General features: G+C 35.8%; 1 protein-coding gene across 1 annotated transcript in view; it reads left to right on the forward strand.

Moving 5' to 3' along the window:
* LOC134543098 (COMM domain-containing protein 5-like) overlaps nt 1-20,117 on the forward strand; it is a 28,033-nt gene extending 7,916 nt beyond the window's left edge. The window contains exons 2-4 of the mRNA XM_063387890.1: nt 13,913-14,102; nt 18,317-18,454; nt 19,677-20,117. Of these exons, the coding sequence (XP_063243960.1) occupies nt 13,913-14,102; nt 18,317-18,454; nt 19,677-19,848 (500 nt within the window). The 3' untranslated portion in view covers nt 19,849-20,117. The remainder of the gene's footprint in view (nt 1-13,912; nt 14,103-18,316; nt 18,455-19,676) is intronic.
* Nucleotides 20,118-21,869: the final 1,752 nt, after the last annotated feature.

Raw genomic sequence — 21,869 nt, forward strand, 5'->3', positions numbered from 1 at the left:
TAAAAGTATATTTTAAAATATTTCTTCATAAAAATGATATGCATTATTTGTTTCATGGAAACACAAGCAGTTCACTTTCCTTTAGCATATTCTTTATTTAGTTTAAAACATGAATTTAAATCATTATCCACGCCATCATATTTAATTAATTTTTCTTTCTTATAAGTTCGTGGTTATGAAGGTGTCTTGTACTTGTCTTCAAGTATCAGCCGACATTATTGTGCGGCCATTTTGGCTGTCAAGAATTTAAATGACAGAAATCAGTCATTTAAATTTAAGCAATGGTTATTTATCTTAAAGTGAATTACAATTTGTTTCTAAAAGATGCTTAAGTGGTGTTAAGCCTTGTTTTAAAGTGATTTACAATTTGTTACTAAAAGATGCTTAAGTGTTGTTAAGCCTTGTTTAAACTCTGAAATGATGATTAGTCCAGGAATATTAGTCAAATGAGGGTAAGTATCTCGGAATGAGAGATAGTCAGCTATAAAGTTGTAATAACCTTTATTTTGGCACCCTAAAACTTGTTTCAAAACCTACTTATCGTCGGGTGTCCGCGACTACAGATATTCCAAGGTCAAAGGTCAAAAAATCGATTTTTTACACATTTATTGCAAATATATCATTTCCTATGGGTTTTATGCTATTTGTAGAGAATTACTTTGTCTACAACTTTTTTTTAAACATTATTTTTTTAATATCTTAAACCATTTTGAGATAGAGGGCAGAGCGCGCGCAGTGTTTAACTATTTAGAGTATCATTTGATGTCAACCTGTAGTCCCGATTAAAAACACGCCGTATAAAGTTGATAAATTTTATTAATTATATAATTCTAAATAATTTGCATTTTTTATTTACTGTTAAGTTATAATTAATAATTTTTTTCAATAATTCAGTAATTAGTCGTGTAATTATAAAGTTATTAAGGGAAATACTTCAATTATTTTTTAATTCTAATCTTATTTATACTAATTACTTCCTAACTAAATAAAAAGAAAAGAATTAAATATTTAATTAATGTTTTTATTGAAACATACCATTTCATATATCAAACACTTCACTTAGTCTTTTATCGGTACAGTTGGAGAAACTGATGTTTCGTCTTGTTCTAGTTGCAGTTTTGCTGCTAGTATATAATTTTTACTAATGTAAGCAGTTCGGCACTTTTCATGCACATGTACAGAGGTTACTGTTTTTAAATAATCAATAAGACTGTCGTTTCATTGTATACTTGCAGTTCTCAGAGTTTTTATACCACGCACTACATTCACTACATAATGATTCACCTTCCGAATCTGACTTTTTACATATAAAACACAAATTATCCATAACTCTTAAACTTGTACGTCCGTAGTTACCAAGATACGATTCAAAACTAACGAATGACAGTGGTTCCTTGAAAAATAAACAGGTCGTGAGTAAACAATTGAACATCTGTCCTTTCTGGCTATCAATAAAAAGGTTCGTACTATACAATAGAGGTCCATTGTCCCAGGTATAATTTTTAACGTTTTAAAATAATCTATAAGTTTACGTATTTCAAAGAAGATGTACTTAATTATTTTCTACCTAAAATGTAATAAAAGTATTTCCCTTAATAACTTTATAATTACAAGAGTATGTGTAATTAAATGAATAGATACTGACTTAATGAAAAAAAATATATTAATTATAACATGATAGTTAATAAAAAATGCAAATTATTTAGAATTATATAATATTATAAATAATTTATAAACTTTATACGGCGTGTTTTTAATCGGGACTACAGGTTGACCTCTAATGATATGTACTCTAAATAGTTAAAAACATTGCGCGTGCTCTGCCCTATCTTGAAAATGGTTCAAGATATTTAAAAAATGTTTAAACAAACGTTGTAGAGAATTTAACCCTTTAAAATATTTATGATAAATACAAATTGCATAAAACCCATAGGAAACGAGATATTTGCAATAAATGTGTTAAATAAAATCAATTTTTTGACCTTTGAACTTGGAATATCTGTAGTCGTGAACACCCTACGATAAGTAGGTTTTGAGACAAGTTTTAGGGTGACAAAATAAATGTTTATACAAGTTTATAGCTTACTATCTCTCATTCCGAGGTGAAACTCCTAATATTCCTGGACTATGATGGTGTAATTGGCCCTAAGATCCTGTCTGAGGTTGACCTTCACCCATCTGTTTACCAAATGAAAAATATTTTTTAGTTATAATATATGAATAAACATACCACAAATAGTTTGCCTGATTAAATTAAGTAATGATTAAATTAAGTAATAAAACATTTTCTTAACTCTGTCACTTATTTGTTAACCAAACAAAATCAACGTATATGCGCGCGTGGCTCTCTGTCTCAGACGTGCGCACGCGTGGCTTCCGGCCTCTTTGAACCTCACCTATAATACTGGACTTAATTAGTTTTTAATTCATCTCTATGGTGAATTATCAACATTAATTCATCACTGCAAGAAAAGCCAGATTTTAGGGTTTTTTTGTTACACCATAACTATGTAACAACTCTAGATTATGTGTGTGAATATGTTTGTCACCGCCTAAGAAAACAAAATCAGTTGGTAGCTGGATCAGCTATCAACCGGGAGCAATCCTCATCTGAGGCTATCAAGCCGGATGATCATACATTGGATGATCTCATCAGGACCGTTGAGGCCTTGTACTGTACTAAGGTTGATGTTCTAAAAAATGAAAACTCTTATAGTCACATTCTCAAGACAAATTCTGTCGGTACGATCAGAAAGAAGCCGGAATGTGTTGTAACTACTGGAGCATCAGGAAATAGCAGCGCTGGCCTTTTTCTGACTCAGCATGGCAAGCGAGAATCAGGGCCGGTCCTAGGGCGGTGCGAGCGGTGCGACCGCACCGGGCGCCATCAAGGGAGGGGGCGCCGAAATCAACCGACACATGAGACGAACGACGGTGACGATCGGTCTCACGGGAAAATGGACGAATTGAGGTACCCGCCCTCCGAAATCACAGTGTCAGATCTCCAAATTGAATGAATCCAAATTAATAATGATTATGTGTACAACAGCTCTTTAACGTGGCTCATTCGTATTACATTACTAGCAATTGTTTATTTACATCCTGTGTCCCACAGTTTACAGTGGCGCTTCATCCGGCCGTTACTTGAACTGCTTGGCGCCTGAGTCTTCCAATTTCCAGTCGTTCATAGGGGCAAGTGGGGCGCGGGGTTAAATTTCGTCCGTCACTTGTTTCGCTAGGCAAGCATTGTCTATTGAATTGCCAAGTCGTTCAAACATGCGCGAGTGTATATCTGTATTGTACAGTGTGTGTGTCGTTAGATTATTACAGAAGAATCCTTAATAGAAAACAGAAGTAGGTAAGTATTGTTTATATAAGTTCCTTTCTAGTAGTGGAGCACAGATGCGGATACCGATTAATCGCATATTAACAGCAACGTATCCAAAGTTTTGTAAATATGGCGTCTTCGTGCATGTTCGGAGATGTTTGTTTTAACGAATAAGAAATACATATTGCGACAAGATGTTGGCGACACTTAATTTCCATACATATACATTGCATTGAAATGTTATTAACGTTTACTTGATCTAAACGTTCGCAATCGTTCTGAAATTATCTCTGTTATTTTAGTACAGTTATTTTCCGATAAGAATCTTAACTTATTTAAATGTTAACATATGATTATACACAAAGGCCAAAAATGAATAGCGTAATAATTTATTACCATATAAAGCGGACGTTTCAAGAATCGGTAATCGGTAAAGTCATATCAGTGCACCACTACTTTCTAGTGTATTCTGTGGTACTGCGATAAGACATATCCACTTATCAACGAACGAATCCACACTGCGAGATTAAACACGGTGTCTTAGGCATTTAATGATTATGCGCGTTTGTCGAGTACGTTTCTCCTTGCAGCCAGATGTACTGCGCTTTTGTAGTGTATTTATTATAGTGTATGTATGGTAGCTTTTGTATGGAAGTGATGTACCTGTTACGTAATAACTATTATTTAATCTTTGCCTATACTGTGTTTTATATATAAGGTGGTAAAGGTGTAGGTACTAGTTTGTTTTAACAAATTTGTATAGGCCTACTATATATTATATATCACTCTTGTTAAAGTTATTTATTTTTTGTCCAATAACTATTAAAAAACGTTTGGTCTAAGGGCCTGTTTTACTGCCTTTATTTAAGTGACAATTAGCGTAACTGAGTTTTTACGTATTTTGAATGGAAAATAAATGAAAAATCAATCAGTTATACTAACTGTTGGATAAATAAAGGTGGTTAAAAACAGGTCCGTAATCAATTAAAAGTGCAAAAAACGGGTTTTTAAATAGTCCCTGAACTTAAATAAAGGAAAAAAAATTAATTTAATTATTTGATAACTGGCTACTGCCGGCGATTACGATCGCGTGGGTCCGTGGGAATAGATTATCGCACATCAGAATTTAAATCTTTAACTCAAGTATGTCCTATTCTATGTCACTGATTTCCTGATATCATGTATGTAACGAGTGATGGTTAAATGTGTCTTTTACAGATTAAAAAACATGTCACAGTATTCAAAAAAATTTTCTGGTGCACAAAACTTAAAAAGGAAAAGGATAAAGCAAGCCGAAACTGAAAAATCTGCAAATTTGCTATCAAAATTTTTGACAGTCGAAAAGTTATCTGACCCTTCATCACCAGAACTTCAATATCAACATGCAATAGAAGAAGACCCGCTTGAAAAAAGTTCTGATCTTGAAGATACACAGCACCATTTTCAAGAAGATTTAGCTGTTCCTGGAACCTCATCTGCATCTCAAAATATTACAGAAGAAGTTGTAACAGATGAATCGTTATCATCATCTTTTAAAGAGAGAAAACTAGATGATATTTCAAAATGGCCGCTTATTATTGACTCTGCAACAAAAGATGAAATACTTCTTCAAGGCCCTGTTTGTAATGAAATGAAAAACGAAAATTACCCAAAGAATTGTGACGGCCGTCATTTATCAAATTCACATTTTGAAAAAGTAATGCCAAATGGGGAGATTTTTAAAAGAAGATGGCTCGTGTACTCTAAATCTGCAGATAAAGTATATTGTTTTTGCTGTCGTTTACTCAACACAAACCCCAACTCTAATTTGGGAAAAGAAGGATTTGACGACTGGCGGCACTTATCAACGCGTCTCAAAACACACGAAACATCCTCAGATCACCAACGTGCTTTGAACAGTTGGAAACAAGCATAGATTAGGTTGAAGAACTGTAGCGGGATAGACAAACAATTACAAAAACAGATTGAAGATGAGAAATCGAGATGGGTTGCTATCCTCGAAAGAATGATGTCGATAGTGTTCTTCTTGGCAGGCAATAATTTGGCGTTTAGAGGGAGCTCTGAAACATTATACACCCCTAATAATGGCAACTTCTTGGGTTTGGTGCAATTATTAGGAAAATTTGACAATGTGATGATGGAGCACCTCCGCCGTGTTGTAAATAAAGAGACTAATGTCCACTATTTCAGCAAACGCATTCAAAACGAATTAATTGGCTTACTTGGAAGTGAATTTCGAAATAATATAGTGAATATGGTAAAGTCAGCTAAATACTTCTCCATCATTATGGACTGCACTCCTGATGTAAGCCACATTGAACAAATGTCACTAACATTCCGGTTCGTTGACGTTAATGAAGAAGTGGAAGTGCGAGAGTGTTTTGTTGCTTACAAGCCAGTAAGTGACTCTTCGGGAGCAGGACTCACTGGCCTCTTTCTTGATTCGATTGTACAAGAATTTGATTTAGACATGAACAATTGTAGAGGTCAAGGCTACGATAATGCAGCGAATATGATAGAAGTGAACAAAGGTGTACAAACCAGAATTTTAAACCTATATCCTCGGGCAATTTTTAACCCATGTGGCTGCCACAGCTTGAATTTGGTGATAGCAGATGCAGCCAAAAGTTCCGTTAAATCTGTTTCTTTATTTGGATTTCTCCAAAGACTATTTGTTTTATCCTCTGGATCAACCAAACGATGGGAAGTGATATCCAAGCACATAGACGGATTATCATTAAAAAAAGTTTGCGAAACTCGCTGGGAGAGTAGAGTTTATAGTCTTGCTGCTGTTCGCTTTAACTACACTTCAGTTCGTGAAGCCCTTCAAAATCTTCATGAAGAAACTAATGACTTAGTTGCAGCATCAGAGGCATTGTCGCTTATTCAGAATATGGAGCAATTTGAGTTCATAATTACAATGGTGGCTTGGTATGATATATTGTTCCAAGTAAACATTGTAAGTAAAGCTATGCAGTCTGAAACTATGGACTTACCAAATGCATCGCAATTACTGAAAAACTGTTCGGAATTCGTGAAAGAGTACCGTAGCTTTTCCTCAACTCTAATTACAGCTAAAGAAATAGCGTCTCTAGCCGAAATAAACAAAGTTTTTAAGGCAGTCCGATCGTGAAGAAAAAAACTGTTATTTGAATACGAAGCTAAGCAATGACGTATGTCCAAAAGCCTACATCAAATCATGCACTCCCATTGCACAAATCTTTCAAAGATAATGATCCGGAGGAATTATATAAAATGAACGTTTTTTACCAGATGATAGACACAATTGAGAATACATTGGTTACACGTTTTCAACAACTGTCAAAATTCAATGATACATGGTCATTTTTATACGACATTAAAATAATTCCAGAAAAATCCATGTTGGAAAAAGCCTGTGCCGAATTGCAAATCACTTTAACGAAAAATGTGACGTATCTGGTCATGAATTGGTTGAAGAACTTGTGAGCCTGAACCCATTACTAAGAGATCTTCAGTCAGGAGAGCCAATAAAAGTACTTCGACTTATAAAAAAAAAAGATTGGCAAGATATTTTCCCGAATGTATGGACAGTGCTTCGTATCTTGCTAACTGTGCCTATAACTGTTGCCAAAGGAGAACAAAGTTTCAGTAAATTAAAACTTATAAAAACCTACCTACGGACTACTATGTGTCAGGAAAGACTGTCAGATCTTGAAATTTGGCTATAGAAAATGCTATTGCCCAAAAGTTGAATTATTCTGACTTGATAAAAAAAATTGCAAGTGCTAAAGCTAGAAAACTGATTATCTAGGTATTTTTTAAATATTTTTACTACATGGCTACATACTTTTTGATTAATGTTTGCATGGAACATAGAATAAATTAAATTTGACAATCATTATATTTATTATTATTATTATTTGTCATTTGTCCACTACATCTATCACATATAGGTAATCGCAAAAACTGGTCAAACGAACATTTCTAAGATTTGACATTTTAGACAGCAGTAATTCGGCTTAATAATCTGAGGCGGCTGCTTTTTTGGTGGAAAATTAAGCAACCAGTTTAACATTATTTTTTTTTATTTAGAGGGGCGCCATTTTTAGATTTCGCACCACCTAAATATTTGATAGGACCGGCACTGGCGAGAATTCAGAAGCAACAACATCTCACCTGCTGACACGGACCTTGACGGATTAACGGTTATGCAGCATCGACATAAATCCAAGGTACAGGTGAACTCCGACGTTAAACATGTGCACGAACAAAAGAAATGCCCTTTCAAATACCCTATGCAAATGCTCTAATACCCTTGCAAATGGGTATCAGGAACATCCCCACACTAAAAACGGTGAGCAAGCCTGCATTAAAAAACACCAATGCCCTATTTGTTACCAGACTGGATTCTTCTGTTCACGAACATGAGATTGTAGAATACATTTCCAATGAACTAAACTTATCAAATGTTAAAGCAATGAAATTCATGACAAAACTCAATTCGTATTCATCTTTTCATATATCTGTTTTTGAAGATGACTTCGTTCAAATTAACAATATTGTGTTTTGGCCAAGCAGGTGCATGATAAGCCCCTTTTATGGCAAGCTTAAAATTGCCAACGATTCTACTTCTAACTCTACTTCTAATAATCCTGGCCACTCAGGTAGGACTAGCCCTCTTCAGTCTCTACTTCCAATTCAATTCCAACCCAGGTGCCTGAAGGAGCATTGTAAGAGTGGGAATTGTTATATCAAAAGTCAGAGGTGTTAGATCAAAATCTATTTAATTTTTTTACATGACATAATCTGTTTAACTGAAATCTGGTTTACTGCTCAAAGTATTACTTCACATTATTTCACGGATTGTTATCTTATATTTAGAAATGACAAAAATGCTCTTCAGACAATGAAAGAATGGTGGCTGTGTTCTGAAAGCAGTTAATAACTCAAATTTCCATAAGTTCAGTTAATTAATACCTTAGATTTCACTGGAATTGAAGCTGTTTGGATTAAAATTAAAACCAATTCATAATAATCTGTTAATGTAGGCAATATCTATTTACCAAGAGACTACTCAAGACATCTACTGTTTTCAGAAATTACAAGAATCGTGATTTTCTCGGCCTTTTCATCGTTAGGCCTATAAAGGTAGGATTAGACAAACTATTATAAATCTATGTTGTTTATCTTGTTGACCAACAAAAAAGGCTTCAAAGTACCTTATCTGGTTCTCTATTTAGTTAATACAAGCCCTAAAATCTAAAAAAAAAAACACTATTATAAACTATATAAAATAAATAATGACATGATTAACTATTCTTATTTCTCACTTTAAAGTTAAAAACCTTATAAAACGTGTTAAAATTAATTGGTCAAGATTAATTAATACCTAACAATATAAAGACCAGCCCTAAAAAGTTGTGGCACTATGTCTTAATAATTACAAATGGTTGTCATAAACCTTATACTCTTTAAATTAATGATAATTGTATCTTCTGATCATGTTTTGTTTTCGAATGTATTTGCTGAATGTTTTTCTAGTGTAGGCCTATATGTCTCTTCCAATGATAACAAAACTGTTAATGCTCCTGATGTGTATCATGATACAATCTTGGTTCCAGTTATAGCCAAAAGCCTTGTACTTTGGGGTATTAAATCTTGTCAAATCCTCTGTGTCTTCTGGTCCTGATAGTATACCTAATTTCATTCTTAAAGGTTGCTCTCACATATTAATACCCCTACTTACACATCTGAGCCTCAAAAATAGCAAGGCTTATTTATTTAATGTGTTCCAAAATTGTGTAGGAAAATATGCTTTACATAATATAAAAGTTTTGAATAACACTCAACTATAAATATGTCACACCATTTATCTTTATATGCCTCCCATCGCACTTTGTATGACAAATACGACACCGTGTAACAGGAGATACATGGTTATGTACTTTATCGTCAGACAGCTGGCTGACTTGCCCGCCCGGGCGTGATCTTAAACTTACATCGCGTACCTTTCCAAACAATCCTTTACTGACAGTGAAATTGATATTACTATCCTGGTAATTACATTTTAATTTTTCAAAAATTAAAGTTCTTACTTGTGTATCACCACCTGGTTCACACCAGTCCTGTCAGGCCAATGATTATTTTTTTCATTGCAACATTCATTTAACAACCTTTTCCACATGAATCATCTGTTCATTTCTGTTCCGGTATCTAATGTCAAATATATTCCCGCTATACAACCAACAGCATCAGACTTATATAAACTTTTGGTAAGAGTCCTTATTTCGTACGATTGTGCACACAGTTGACTTCCTTAAAACTAAAGTGCGACCAACATAAGCGTGGCCTTCATGACAATCTGCGTGCTGTAATACTTCTATACTTTTATCTCAAATACTTGAACAATAATATGCATTATGAGTGATCAAGCACGTACAGTTACTGGCAGCTGAATGAGCAGACAATGCTTTTGTTTGAGTGAATTCCCTGCCACGGCTAGACTGAGTTTACGGTACGGCACGGTGGCATATGCACGGACGTAAAACATTTGGTCCTTTACACTCCATAGCCGCAATTTAACTTGCCATAGCTGATGTTTGTCCAATAGCCGATAGTGTAGACGAACTTGCGCGCGCATCTCTTCCCCCCCCCCCCCCCCTTCTTGTTTGGCTAACTGTATCCCACGCAGGGTGTCTACTGACCCTGGAAAACCTGGAAAAATCAGGGAAAAATCAGGGAATTTTTTCAAAAATCAGGGAATTTTTGTTTGGTAGGTTGTAGTTGGCAATACGTTTTTTGTTTATTGATCAGCTTGCATTGACGTAGCATCATGTGTATCCCCTCCCATTTTTATTTTTGAATGGCAAATAACGAACAGTTCCCACGTCCATTTTCTTTTATTTTCCATCAGATTCGGAAGTGGCTTCAAATAACGTGATACAAACTGGTTCAAGCTGGTCTGTTATCCTGCTGACATGACGTACTGCAGCATGTACTTCCCACGTTCGGATTATACCGACAGGTGCATTTAATTTTAAGTATCTATGGATGCCCTCAACGTAAACTGGGCATTTTTGTTAGCTTTGAAAATACATATCACAGACACTTTTGGTGAAGATTCGCCATCGTTGCTAGAAATTGGTAGCTGTGGGCTTCATACGGTCCATGGTGCTTTCAAAACTGGATTTTCTGCTACACAATGGGACGTTGTTAGTTTTTTGAGGCACAGTTACTATTTGTTTAAGCATGTACCTGCAAGGAGGACAGATTACATTAGAATAACTAGATCAGAGCTTTTTCCCAAGAAATTTTGTGCAATCAGATGGTTAGAAAATACTGCAGTTGCTGAGCGTGCCTTGAAAACGTTACCCCACCTAAAGAAATTTGTTAGTGAAGTTTCTATTTGATCTGTCTTTCAATGTAGGTAGTGGAAAGTGCTCTTGAAGATAATCTTCTAGAAGTAAAATTTACATTTTTCCACTCTTTGGCATCAGAGCTGGAATTGTTTCTTACAATGTTCCAAAGAAATTTGTTAGTGAAGTTTCTATTTCATCTGTCTTTCAATGTAGTGAAAAGTGCTCTTGAAGATAATCTTCTAGAAGTCAAATTTACATTCTTCCACTCTTTGGCATCAGAGCTGGAATTGTTTCTTACAATGTTCCAAAGTGAAGCACCCATGGCACCTTTTTTGAATGATTCACTGTTAGACATTTTATTAGCTTTGGTAGGAAAGTTTGTGAAACCAGAGGTACTGAAGAGCTTTAGGGAAAAATGCAATGTATCTCGATTGGATGTGGATAACCAGGAAAATCAATTGACTGCTAACAATATCAAGTTGGGTTATGCAGTACGCCATGCCATCAAGAAAGAGAAAGTACCAGAAAAGTCTGTCCTGTTACTGAAAAATGATGTTAGGACTTGTCCAAAGGTTATGGTAAAAGAACTTCAAGACAAAAGTCCCCTAAAGTACAAACTTACCAAAGGAATTTCCTGCTTATGTCCGTCTATGGCTTTAAATTCGGGTGTGAGGAAACAGCGTGTGAAGTACAGTTTATAATGTTGTCTTCGAAACAGGTGGTTATCAGGACAATAAGCTGATAATATTGAGTGATCATATCAGTTGGTATGTTCCTCGCAAGATTCTGATGCACTGTTCTCGTCTTTTTCTCGAGAAGATGGGCGCCTTGATCACTTGTGGATGCTCATTCTTAAGGCACATACAGTAGTTGCCAAAACAGGCCTTCTAAAGTTTGTGAGGATGATGATGGAAATGCATCATTGGAAAGAGGATTTTCAGTGAATTCTAATCTGCTGACTGAAAACTTGCAGGAAGAAACACTGATTGCACAAAGACAAGTGTATGTCTTTGTTCAACGTTAAGTAACAATAAACCCGGAGAATTATTTTCACAATAACTTTGAAAAAGGATAAACTTTAAATCTAACCTGAAATATGACAAAAAATTTATAATAAATTATTATTGCTGGATGGCATGAGGAAGTCTGTAATCTGGGTTGTTACAACTTAAGGGTAGTCTTGACTTAATTTCATCAGACAGCCTATTCTGTATATGTTTGTTCATATATTATGATTTATGATCATTAGAAAAATATATTTCATTTTGTAAACAGATGGGTGAAGGTCAACCTTAGTTAAGGTCTTATACTTTAGGAATGTTGACACTTTTAAAGATTTGTTTATTTGCAGCTTGACTTCATGGCTATGCATACACACATGCAGGGCCGCAACTAGTGGGGGGGGGGGGGGGGGGGGGGGGAAGCGGGGCATACGCCCCGGGCGCAAAGCTGTGGTGGCGCCGAAATCGCTTGCATTGTAATTCCTACTACAACTGCTAACTGGTTAAAAGTTTTTAACTTGCATGCCAAGAATGTTTAATCTGATTTACAATATAACGTCTCAATATATTTATTTAAAAATACTCTGAGAAAAATGTTAAGTTCATCATTAACATAAAAAATTGTAAAGGAAGAAGTTAGAAAGTTTTAATGCGTCCTCTATACAAATACAGTACACTGTTGTCAGAGAGGGTGGTACCACTGGCTGTGAGGAAGCAGTGGCACACCGCAGGCGGTACTCAAGTTACTCGTCGGGGTGGCGTGACGCGTGAGTCATACAGCACTCAGAGCTGTCCGGAGTGGCGGAGTTACTGTAGCACAGAAACTGTTACTGTAGCACAGAAACTGTTACATGTAGTTATGGAAAATGCTTAAATAGCACCATTTTTCCGTGGGAGGGCCCCCGGACCCCCCGCTTTATTGGTGTGGTATGTGAAAAAAAAGAGGGGGGGGGGATGAATCCATTCATGCCCCGGGTGCCAGAGACTAGTTGCGGCCCTGCACACATGCATAAAGTTCCATAACATTACTTCTGATCTTGGTTAAATTTTAGATTCCAATTTTAACAGTAATCTCATGTTTTATTGTATGTAAAGGCATTCAATATATATTTTTTTCCATATATGTTTTACATAGACATTGAACAAGTCTAATAAATATATCATATAAATTCTTTAGTGTGCAGTGTAAACCGCATAAGTTAACTTTGTTGCCATAATACTTATGCCTTTTATACCGCCCACTAATGAATTATTATGCAGGATTCACAATGGTGTGATGGATGCTAAAGTTGCGACGTTACGGAAGGATGTGACAAAAAAAAATCCAGAAGTACCTAGCTATTTTTTAATGTAATTGTAAAAAATTGTAAACAAGCACTTATATAAATTGTTAACAACCATCTAAATTTGTCAATTCTTGAAATGTTATCTTATTTGTATACTTTGCTTTGTTTTTGTCACATCTGGCGATAAATAAATGGAAATACTTTCTATTGTAAAAAACATTTTGTGTTGAGCATGTTTGTGATGTTTGTTGAAAAACTTTACCACTTATGATCCTGTGAAAATTCTCTTGCATCTGCCGTGCTGCTGTGTAGTATACATTTGTGCAATGTAAGATATGTTTTGGGTGAAAAGTCTAAATTTTCTTGGCTTTGATTTTTAATGCTATCATTTGAAGTTTCTCTCATAATAATAGAGATTGAGGAAAACAGAAAACACTTGAAAAACTTGCAATTTACTTATACATTTAGTTTCAATATTTTGAGAAAGAACACTTGTCTGTACCCTTCTGCTTTTAAAGCACGGTGCTGAGGATGCACTAGTCTGCCAGCAGCATTTTAACTTATTTCACATAATTAAATAAAGAACAAGAAGAAATATAGATTAAAATGTTTAAAACAAAATTTCCTACACTCTCACTCTTGTAATGTTTCAGGACTAGTAGAGTTGAACAGATGTGTACAAAAATATTGGAGTTTCAAAATGTGTATTTGTAAGATAATTGGGAAACATTAGAATCCCCAACAAAGTTTTCGGAATTTTTAATTTCATTGCTCATAGCGGTTGCTACATTTGTCTTGTGGCAAATTTTTGCAAACACATATATGTATGAAGTACAAAAAAAATGTGAAAAATTCTGTTCAGCAACAAGATTGTATAGGTTGCATTCATTGTAAGGGTTCTTTTTAACTTTTTTTCTGTTTTTTTTTTTGGTCTGTAATTTTATTGGGCCATTACAGTGGCCATCACTTACTTGAATGAAGAATCTGTGCCAGACAAAGCACTAGATGCTGTTCACATGCAGTTGGGATCGTACGAGAAGACATACAAGCTGTATTTGAACGTGCATCACTGCGTCAGTGCGTGTGTGCGAATACCATTGCCTTTGCTGAAACTTGATCACGTGCAGGAAGCAGTTGGAGATTTAAAGTAAGAACTGCATGCCATCTGAATTCGGAATACTGATTCAATGTTTACATTATGAAGTTCTCTATGTGTGGATCACATTTTAAAGTACTCTAGATGGTAAAGGAATCATGTTATTTTGTTTTTAGAATATAATTATGCAGCAGTGACATGTGTTTCTACAACACTTCATTGCTTTTTACAGTGTATTTTTTTTTAAACTTGTTCATTTTACATTAACTTTATAATAATAAAAGATATTTGTAAAAAAAGATATTAGTTTGATGATACAAAAAAATAAACAAATTCTAGGTTAAGTTTGATCACCTATTATTGTTGTACCCATCTGGGTGGGTGAGTGAATTCATCTCTCAATTCCCATCTAGGCGATCTGGATTCTATTCCCTGCGGGGCTAGAACCAGATTATTTGAGATTGGGAAACAGTGGACATAGCCGTGGGCTATTGGTTTTCTTGAAATACTTATGTTTCTCCTACCAGATATTTCCGTAGATTCTTCATTCTCATCTCATTCCTTCTCATAGTCTCTAATTGTGTGAACAATTTATTCGGTAATGCTCAGAAGTCTCTAATTGTGTGAACAATTTATTCGTTAATGCTCAGACAGATCTGCTTTTTGCAATGGAAAATAAAATTGGAAAACATGGTTTTCATACACTACACACTTTAATGATTTTACCCTGAATGAATGGTTTCTTAATTCCTAATAGTTTGTGAAAAATAATAGTTTATACCTTAACTTACTATACCATCATCGGACGCCACGACTTCGTGGAACAAAAAGTAAATAAAAACTGAAAAAATAGGCTTTTCAAGTAATAGAGACATCCATAAATTTACCCTGAAAACATATTTTCTTAATTCCCTACTGGTTTGTAAAAAAATAAGTTTAAAGCTTACATTACAATACCCAATACCTGTGTTTTCACACTACCGCCGCTATTTATTGTTTACCCACGATCATGTATCTCTTTGTTTAGCACAATTGTAGCCAACTATGGAGAATAAAAATACACTAATTCTTTTGTTTCATATATTGAAGTTTATCCCTGGATTCTGAAGGCTTGACCCTGTTGGCTTGATCCTGTGGTACATGATGCTTGCTGTTTTAGTTCAGTAAGTCAAAAGATCCTGATGGCATTATCTTGTTGGCTTGATTCTGTGTTACATGATGCTTGCTGTTTTAATTCAATACTTTGAAAGATCCTATACATAAAAGAAATATTGTCATATAGTGAATTATGATCATAAGTCGAATAAAAAGGAATTTTGAACCTACAGTCATAATTCTTAATTATTTGGCAATATCTTTCATGTGCAGATTTTTCTAACGTACTGAACTAAAACAGCAAGCATCATGTACGACAGGATCAAGCCAACAAGATCATGCCATCACGATCAAGCTATCAGAATCCTGAGTTAAACTGAGATACATAAAACACCAGCCTATCAAACGCAGAATATACGATGGCTGTAATGAAACAATTCCTTGGAAACACTGCAAAATTCAATGTCAGCCAATTCAGTGCACAGCACATGTTCCTCAAAATGAACGACATTAACAATTCTATTCAAATTTTTGCCTTCCATAGACTCATCCGTTACAACGTGACTTAAATAAGTACGTACTTTAAATGCAATGTAGCAAAACAAACATTTCGTAATACAATTACAACACCTACATTGACTATGGTTCCCTAAAAAAAAAACTTAAAAAAAAAACACACGGGTAAACAATGAATGTCGGCGATAGGGTGAATACGCGGGTGTTGTAATGTAAGCTGTAAACTGTTTTTTTTTCTTCACAAACCAATAGGAATTAAGAAACCTTCCTTTCAAGGTTAATTCAGGAACATCTGAAATATATGAAAATCATATACTTATTCCTATTTTTCGCGGGTAAACAATGAATGGTGCGGCACCGTAAAAGCACAGGTATTCTAATGGAAGATATAAAAATTTTATTTTTTCACAATCTAGTAAGAATTACAAAACCATCCCTTTGGAGTAAATTTAGAGACATGTGTAGTGTGTGAAAACCACGTGTTCCTATTTTTTTTTCGTTTTGTTCTAAAAACTGCTCTGTCCGAATATTACCATTTATTCTTTGTACTTAGGTTTAAATAAGTGCATGATCTGTGGTTTGAACATTCACCAAAATTAGTTGACATTGTTACTTTTTCTAAAACAAACACATGGAAAAGTGGAACAATTTTCCTTTATTTGTACATTTATATAATTGTGTTAGAAAGTTCTGTTAAATTAAACTCAATGTAGAAAATTAGTTCTACATGTTTAGCTTTTTAAAGTTATATTTTCCCTAACTTTGATATGCTTGACTGAACAGACTTAGGTATATTCGATTTTTAACTGTTTTGGCTGTTGGCGACAGTGTCCTCATTGACTGTGATCTCTAACTTGTCGCACTCACGTAGCGAGGCTCGTTGGTTCGATTGAAATATTTTGGCATGACTCAAATTCAGGAGTCACGGTTATGCCTCTGAGCGTAACCGTGCGACATGAAACCCCATCCAACAAACAAACTGTACATGACAGTTTAGTTTGGTAGTTATGTTTTCAAAAACATACTTATATTTTTAGTGAAAAGTTAAAATTGAAGGAGAAATGTAATATGTGCTTATTTGTAGGCTAGCAACTGCCTTTTATGTTGTCAAAATTTCTTTATAATGTTGCTTTTGCACAGTATATATATTTTTGTAATGATTATCACTGCATAGTGATTTAGTGGCTACAGCTTTTTTTTTCTAGACCATTGATTATTTTCATTGGAACTTGATTCAGCTGTCCTGAGACATTTTTTTGTTAGCGCACAATAACATAAGAAATTTTCATATTGTGTACCGTAAATAATTTCAATAATTTGATGTCGACCAGGGCTACGGCTGCCTTAAGTCGATGTGCTTTGTTCCATTCTCACTACACCCTCATCTCTGCCCACCAACATCTTCTATGTCCAGCACATACTTTCAAACCTCTCTCCAGCAGTGTGTATGCGTGTGGTTCACTCCGCCACCACAAGAGCACATGTAGAGTTTGTGCCACGTTCCACATAATATTTAATTGCCTAATTACTTTAATTTTTGTTTTTACTTTTACTTTCAAGCCCCAAGTGCATATGCTTTAAGGTTATTACAATTCGGACAAAGTGGAGATATGCGCAAACAATTCAAAATGCATCCTCATTTGAGCAGTTTAGTTTTTGAACTAAAATACTAAATGCTGGAAGATGTAAGTAATATTAATAAAAGTTAAATAATTATAATTTAAGTCAAAGGGTTTGAAGGGTGTGCAATGTTTCAACCATCAACACGTAATTAATCATGACTTAACTGTGATTCAGAAGCTTGCTGCAGCCGTGACACTTCGACTCCTGCCCAATCTCTCTTGACCACCGCCCGGAGTAGGAACTACCACAGCATCTCGATGACATCAACATTTGTAATTCCTGATCTGATAGCACACGCCATTCGTATTAATACTTTCAACCTTTTATTTTTCTCTTCGAGGCCTACTCCAGGTGGCAAACTGCTTCAAGTAATTACCTAAGTCCAGTAATGGATTTTTGACATCAAACGATTGCTTGTAACTTTCTAGGCCAGGTCACTGGCTGCCCTAGTCTGCATCTTAGCAGATTAATTGCTGTTGGTGTTTTTACAGTTATAATTGTGTTTCTGATGTTATGTATCGCATTTACCTCATGAAAATTACGTGGTAACTTTCTTGCCAGACACTCGTGAATACTTTGTCTGTCCAGGGATTGAGGTACTTGGGACACCTAAAGAGCCCACTGACGACCATCAACAGTACAAGTAATATCATGCCCGCTGCTCAGAGCATGCTAGTATTGTGTGTAAGTAAGAACAGAGGGGAAATGAAGCCTAACATCCACATGGGCCATGTCACGGCCCTCTGTTTGAGTCTTCACCTGGGTCCATGTGTAGGCGTCCAAGTTAATGACGAATATTTGTTCTCATTAAAGACGTACATTTCCCCTGACATAAAATTTATTGCATGTACATATTTGCTAATCTGATCTGTTCTAGCTGTTTTGATAATATAGTTAATGTTAAGTAAAATTTCAAATGAAATTATAGTTTGTTTGACAGTCACTTTTCCCGGATAGTTACACTATTGTAATTGTGTCCTTTTCAAAACCCCTCTTAATCTTGAGCCTCAATATGTTGTTTTGATTTCAAGGGTTTCAGAAGATGCCCAGAAGGAAATTATAGCAGTGGTGCAGACCTACAAATCAAAGGCTTCTGAGGCTAAAGGAAACAATTTCTACCCAAAGATAAAACGTTTCAGATGGAGAATTGATATTACAATATCATCAAGGTATGTATTATTCACATTTTTATTTACATTATGAATTTTCTTAAAATTAAATTTGTTAAGAATTAATTATCTAAAAGTGTTTTAGTCTTTGGTAAGCTTAGCAAGAACGTTTTTCTGCATCATTCATTGAACAAATTTAATATGGCGTTAATTCTTCCTCCACGCAAAACTTTTCTGTTTCAGTCAAGTGGAACTTTAAGTGTAGTTATTAAACTATACGTTAGGTTATAGATTGCTTCATACTATTGTTTTTACACTTAAAATATACTCTCACAAGTTTTTAACGTGAATACGTTGTGTAAATTGGAAGTTCAAAAAATATATATATTAGTTCCAATCAACTGTTTATAATTTCAATATCAATGTTATTTTTGTTACAGACTCAATAGATTGAAGAAATGATGTAATTGTAATATACACATATTATTATAGTAGTCATATCACTGTCAGTAATACCTGCAATGGCTGAACACTATTTTGAAGTGCTTGCACTTGGCCAGGCCACATCTACAATCTTAGCTTTCTTCCTCTCTATGCGGAGTTTGGTATGTTCGGCACCGGTAAATGGCACCTTTTTGGAAGTTTCACTAGCTGTTCTTTCTTAAGGTCGTTTCTGGCAATTCCCAATTATAAATTCACCATGTGCCTCGACACTTTAATTATTTTGCACTATTCTTCATAATTTCAGGTCACAGATGTTTTATTTGAAAATTGTTAAAATGTTTTAAACATTGTTTAAATAGTCCACTATTATAATTAATTATATTTGAGTCAATTTGGCTCACGCGTGTGTCTAATATCTGCTGTCAAGGTATCTGAGTCACCCAGAAACAGACTTCTGAGAAACTTTCCTATTACTCGCAGGGACCTGTAAATATACAAAAACCTGTTTATAATGGGGCGTGCTTAAGCCCTTAGAGGTACAAAATATACATGCACAGCATGAACATGTTAACCCCAGCATATATTTTATAACGTTTCAAAGTCTATCCTATTTTCTTTAAACTCTACTTTCAAACTGTCATTCCGTTTAATATGTATTCACATAAAACAATTAGTTAAAACCTAATTAGAATACAGAATTTAAATATTTGGTGCTTGGATGAATAAAATTGAGTGCTCTCTCCGTGATCCTTAAATCTTTACTGTAGTCTCGAGATGCTTTGTTTTGTTTTTTTATTATGAGAACAAATAACTAACATCAATGTTGATATTTTGTCAGTGTTCTGGCCCGAGTATTGGAACCAACCTTGCTGTTTGAAGTAACTCTTTGTGATGGGAGGAAGAAAGTATTTGAAGTCAGCATCGCCAAGTTTCATCAGATTAGGTACAGTGTTGCAGCAGCATTGAAAGAAATAGAAAACTTGAAGAAAAAGAAACTCTTGAAAACGTAACAATTAAATTTCTTCATTTTATAAGCATTTCCCATTCCATCACATGTTCTGTAATGTTTTGTGATAATTGCTTTTGACTATTTTTGTACCTAGCAAATTATTTAAGTGCTTATCCATGGTATGTAAAAACAGATTGTTATTTTCTTGTGTTTATTATTAATTATATTCATGTTAAAACATATGAATTGAAGAGCAACTATTAATTATTCATCTATATTGTTACTAATCGCGGGTTCGTAAAGGATAGCCAAATTAAAGATTTTTTCACACACAGTTTTATTTATTGCCACTATTTACATAACTAGCTAATAATATAAAAATGCCAATTAATCAATTGTACTTTAAAAAATGTTGCTACCTCCAGTCACTCGTTTCTCACAACCCACACGCCTCGCCGGGCCGCACCTCTGGCGCAACTCTCGCTGCAGCACCCCTCGTGGTCCTCCGTCGCAGGACTCCGTTGCCGCACTCCGCCGCTGCCGCCGCACTTGCCTTCGCCGAGGTTCCGCTCGATGCCTCGCTCGGAACTTCGTTCGGGACTCCGCTGCGCCCGCGACACTATCGCCCGGAACTGAATTCGCCGCCCTGGAACTTTCATCCAGGGACTTCGCCGCTCTATCGCCCGGAAAATCCGCCGCGGGAAAACTCCCGACTCCACTGAACTGACTCTGAGACCGGCGTCCTCGTCTTATATATCAGCCCAGGCACCTTCCAGAAATCGCGAGTGCGGCTGGGGCCAGTCGCATCTTTCCGCGCCGACCTGACGGCCGAAATCTCTCGAAACACGTGTCGGCGGCTGCGTAACTCCGCAGTTGTCAGATGTATAGCTATCAGCACCACGCGGGGAGTGGAGGGAAGGAGGGGGGAAAAGTGACAATCCTTCTAATCTTCCAGGCGCGCGTGGCGCATCTTATGTTGCGGCGGCCGCCAGCCAGCTCTGCACCTGCACGTGTCGCGGCCTTGCTCAAGTTCGTAACAATATGTTAAAGAAATACCACACTCTGACTCACTTGTCACAAATTCTCGGGAGCTATAAGATTTACATACTTGAAATTTGGCACGTATATTTCTTTTACTATTTATAAATTGGCTAAGAAAGAATTTTTAGTAAAATCAGCTCCCAAGGGGGTTGTGTATGTGTTAGTGTTCTAAATTCACATTGTTGGGAAACTCTCCATTATGGGAAAATCTCCATGGTAACAGCTGTTATATTGTGGCCAACTCCCCTTATACTGGGGTAGTTGCACACGCCCGCCCTCACCACGCCAGTCCCGTGTACGCGTCACCACTGACATACTGATACTGAGAGTGTAAAGAAATTAAGTTTAACAGACGCGCATCGACTGGTCTAACATTTGGCAAGTGCGCAAAAAAAAATATTAGCATACTAAATTTACCGACAGTCCTGGAAACTCTATCGTGATAGGTATAATAATGAATTACCAAATATAAGATGCTCAAACTTAAATACTGTAAAAAGGTAAAGGGACTTAAAAGGTAAATTCTAGGTATCATTTAAATTGGTATAATTGAATTCAAGACATGTAGCGACATTGGTATACAGACACTCTTGCACTAGAATTAATTATAATCCAAAGTCCCAAAAAAGTCTATTACGGTGGAGAGGGGGTAGGGGGGGACCGAAACTATGACGTTCTTCAGCCTAGATAATCCAACCACTAAATCCCGTCGCCGCACTCTGTTTTCAAAACACATCTTCTGTAAGTCATACCAGCCGGGGAAAAAAGTACAAAAATCCAGTTCTCACACTTACTTGTTACTGAATCATACCTCTGAAGCCGGTGACTGCCGGGGTCGGGTGTAAACCCCACTTACTTTTTGCGCCTCGTGCATCGCACTGCTTCTGTGGCCCGTGCACTAGGCCCACACTATCGCGCTCTCGTATACCACCACTTATGTTGCTTCGCCAAACGTGTCATGGCATTACAGTCATATTGCCGTTAATTCTTGTTCACGTAACGTAACACAACTTGCCCATTGCTGGGATGCGATTTCTACTA

This window comes from Bacillus rossius, chromosome 1 (genome assembly GCF_032445375.1).
Source record: "Bacillus rossius redtenbacheri isolate Brsri chromosome 1, Brsri_v3, whole genome shotgun sequence".
Lineage (NCBI taxonomy): Eukaryota > Metazoa > Arthropoda > Insecta > Phasmatodea > Bacillidae > Bacillus > Bacillus rossius.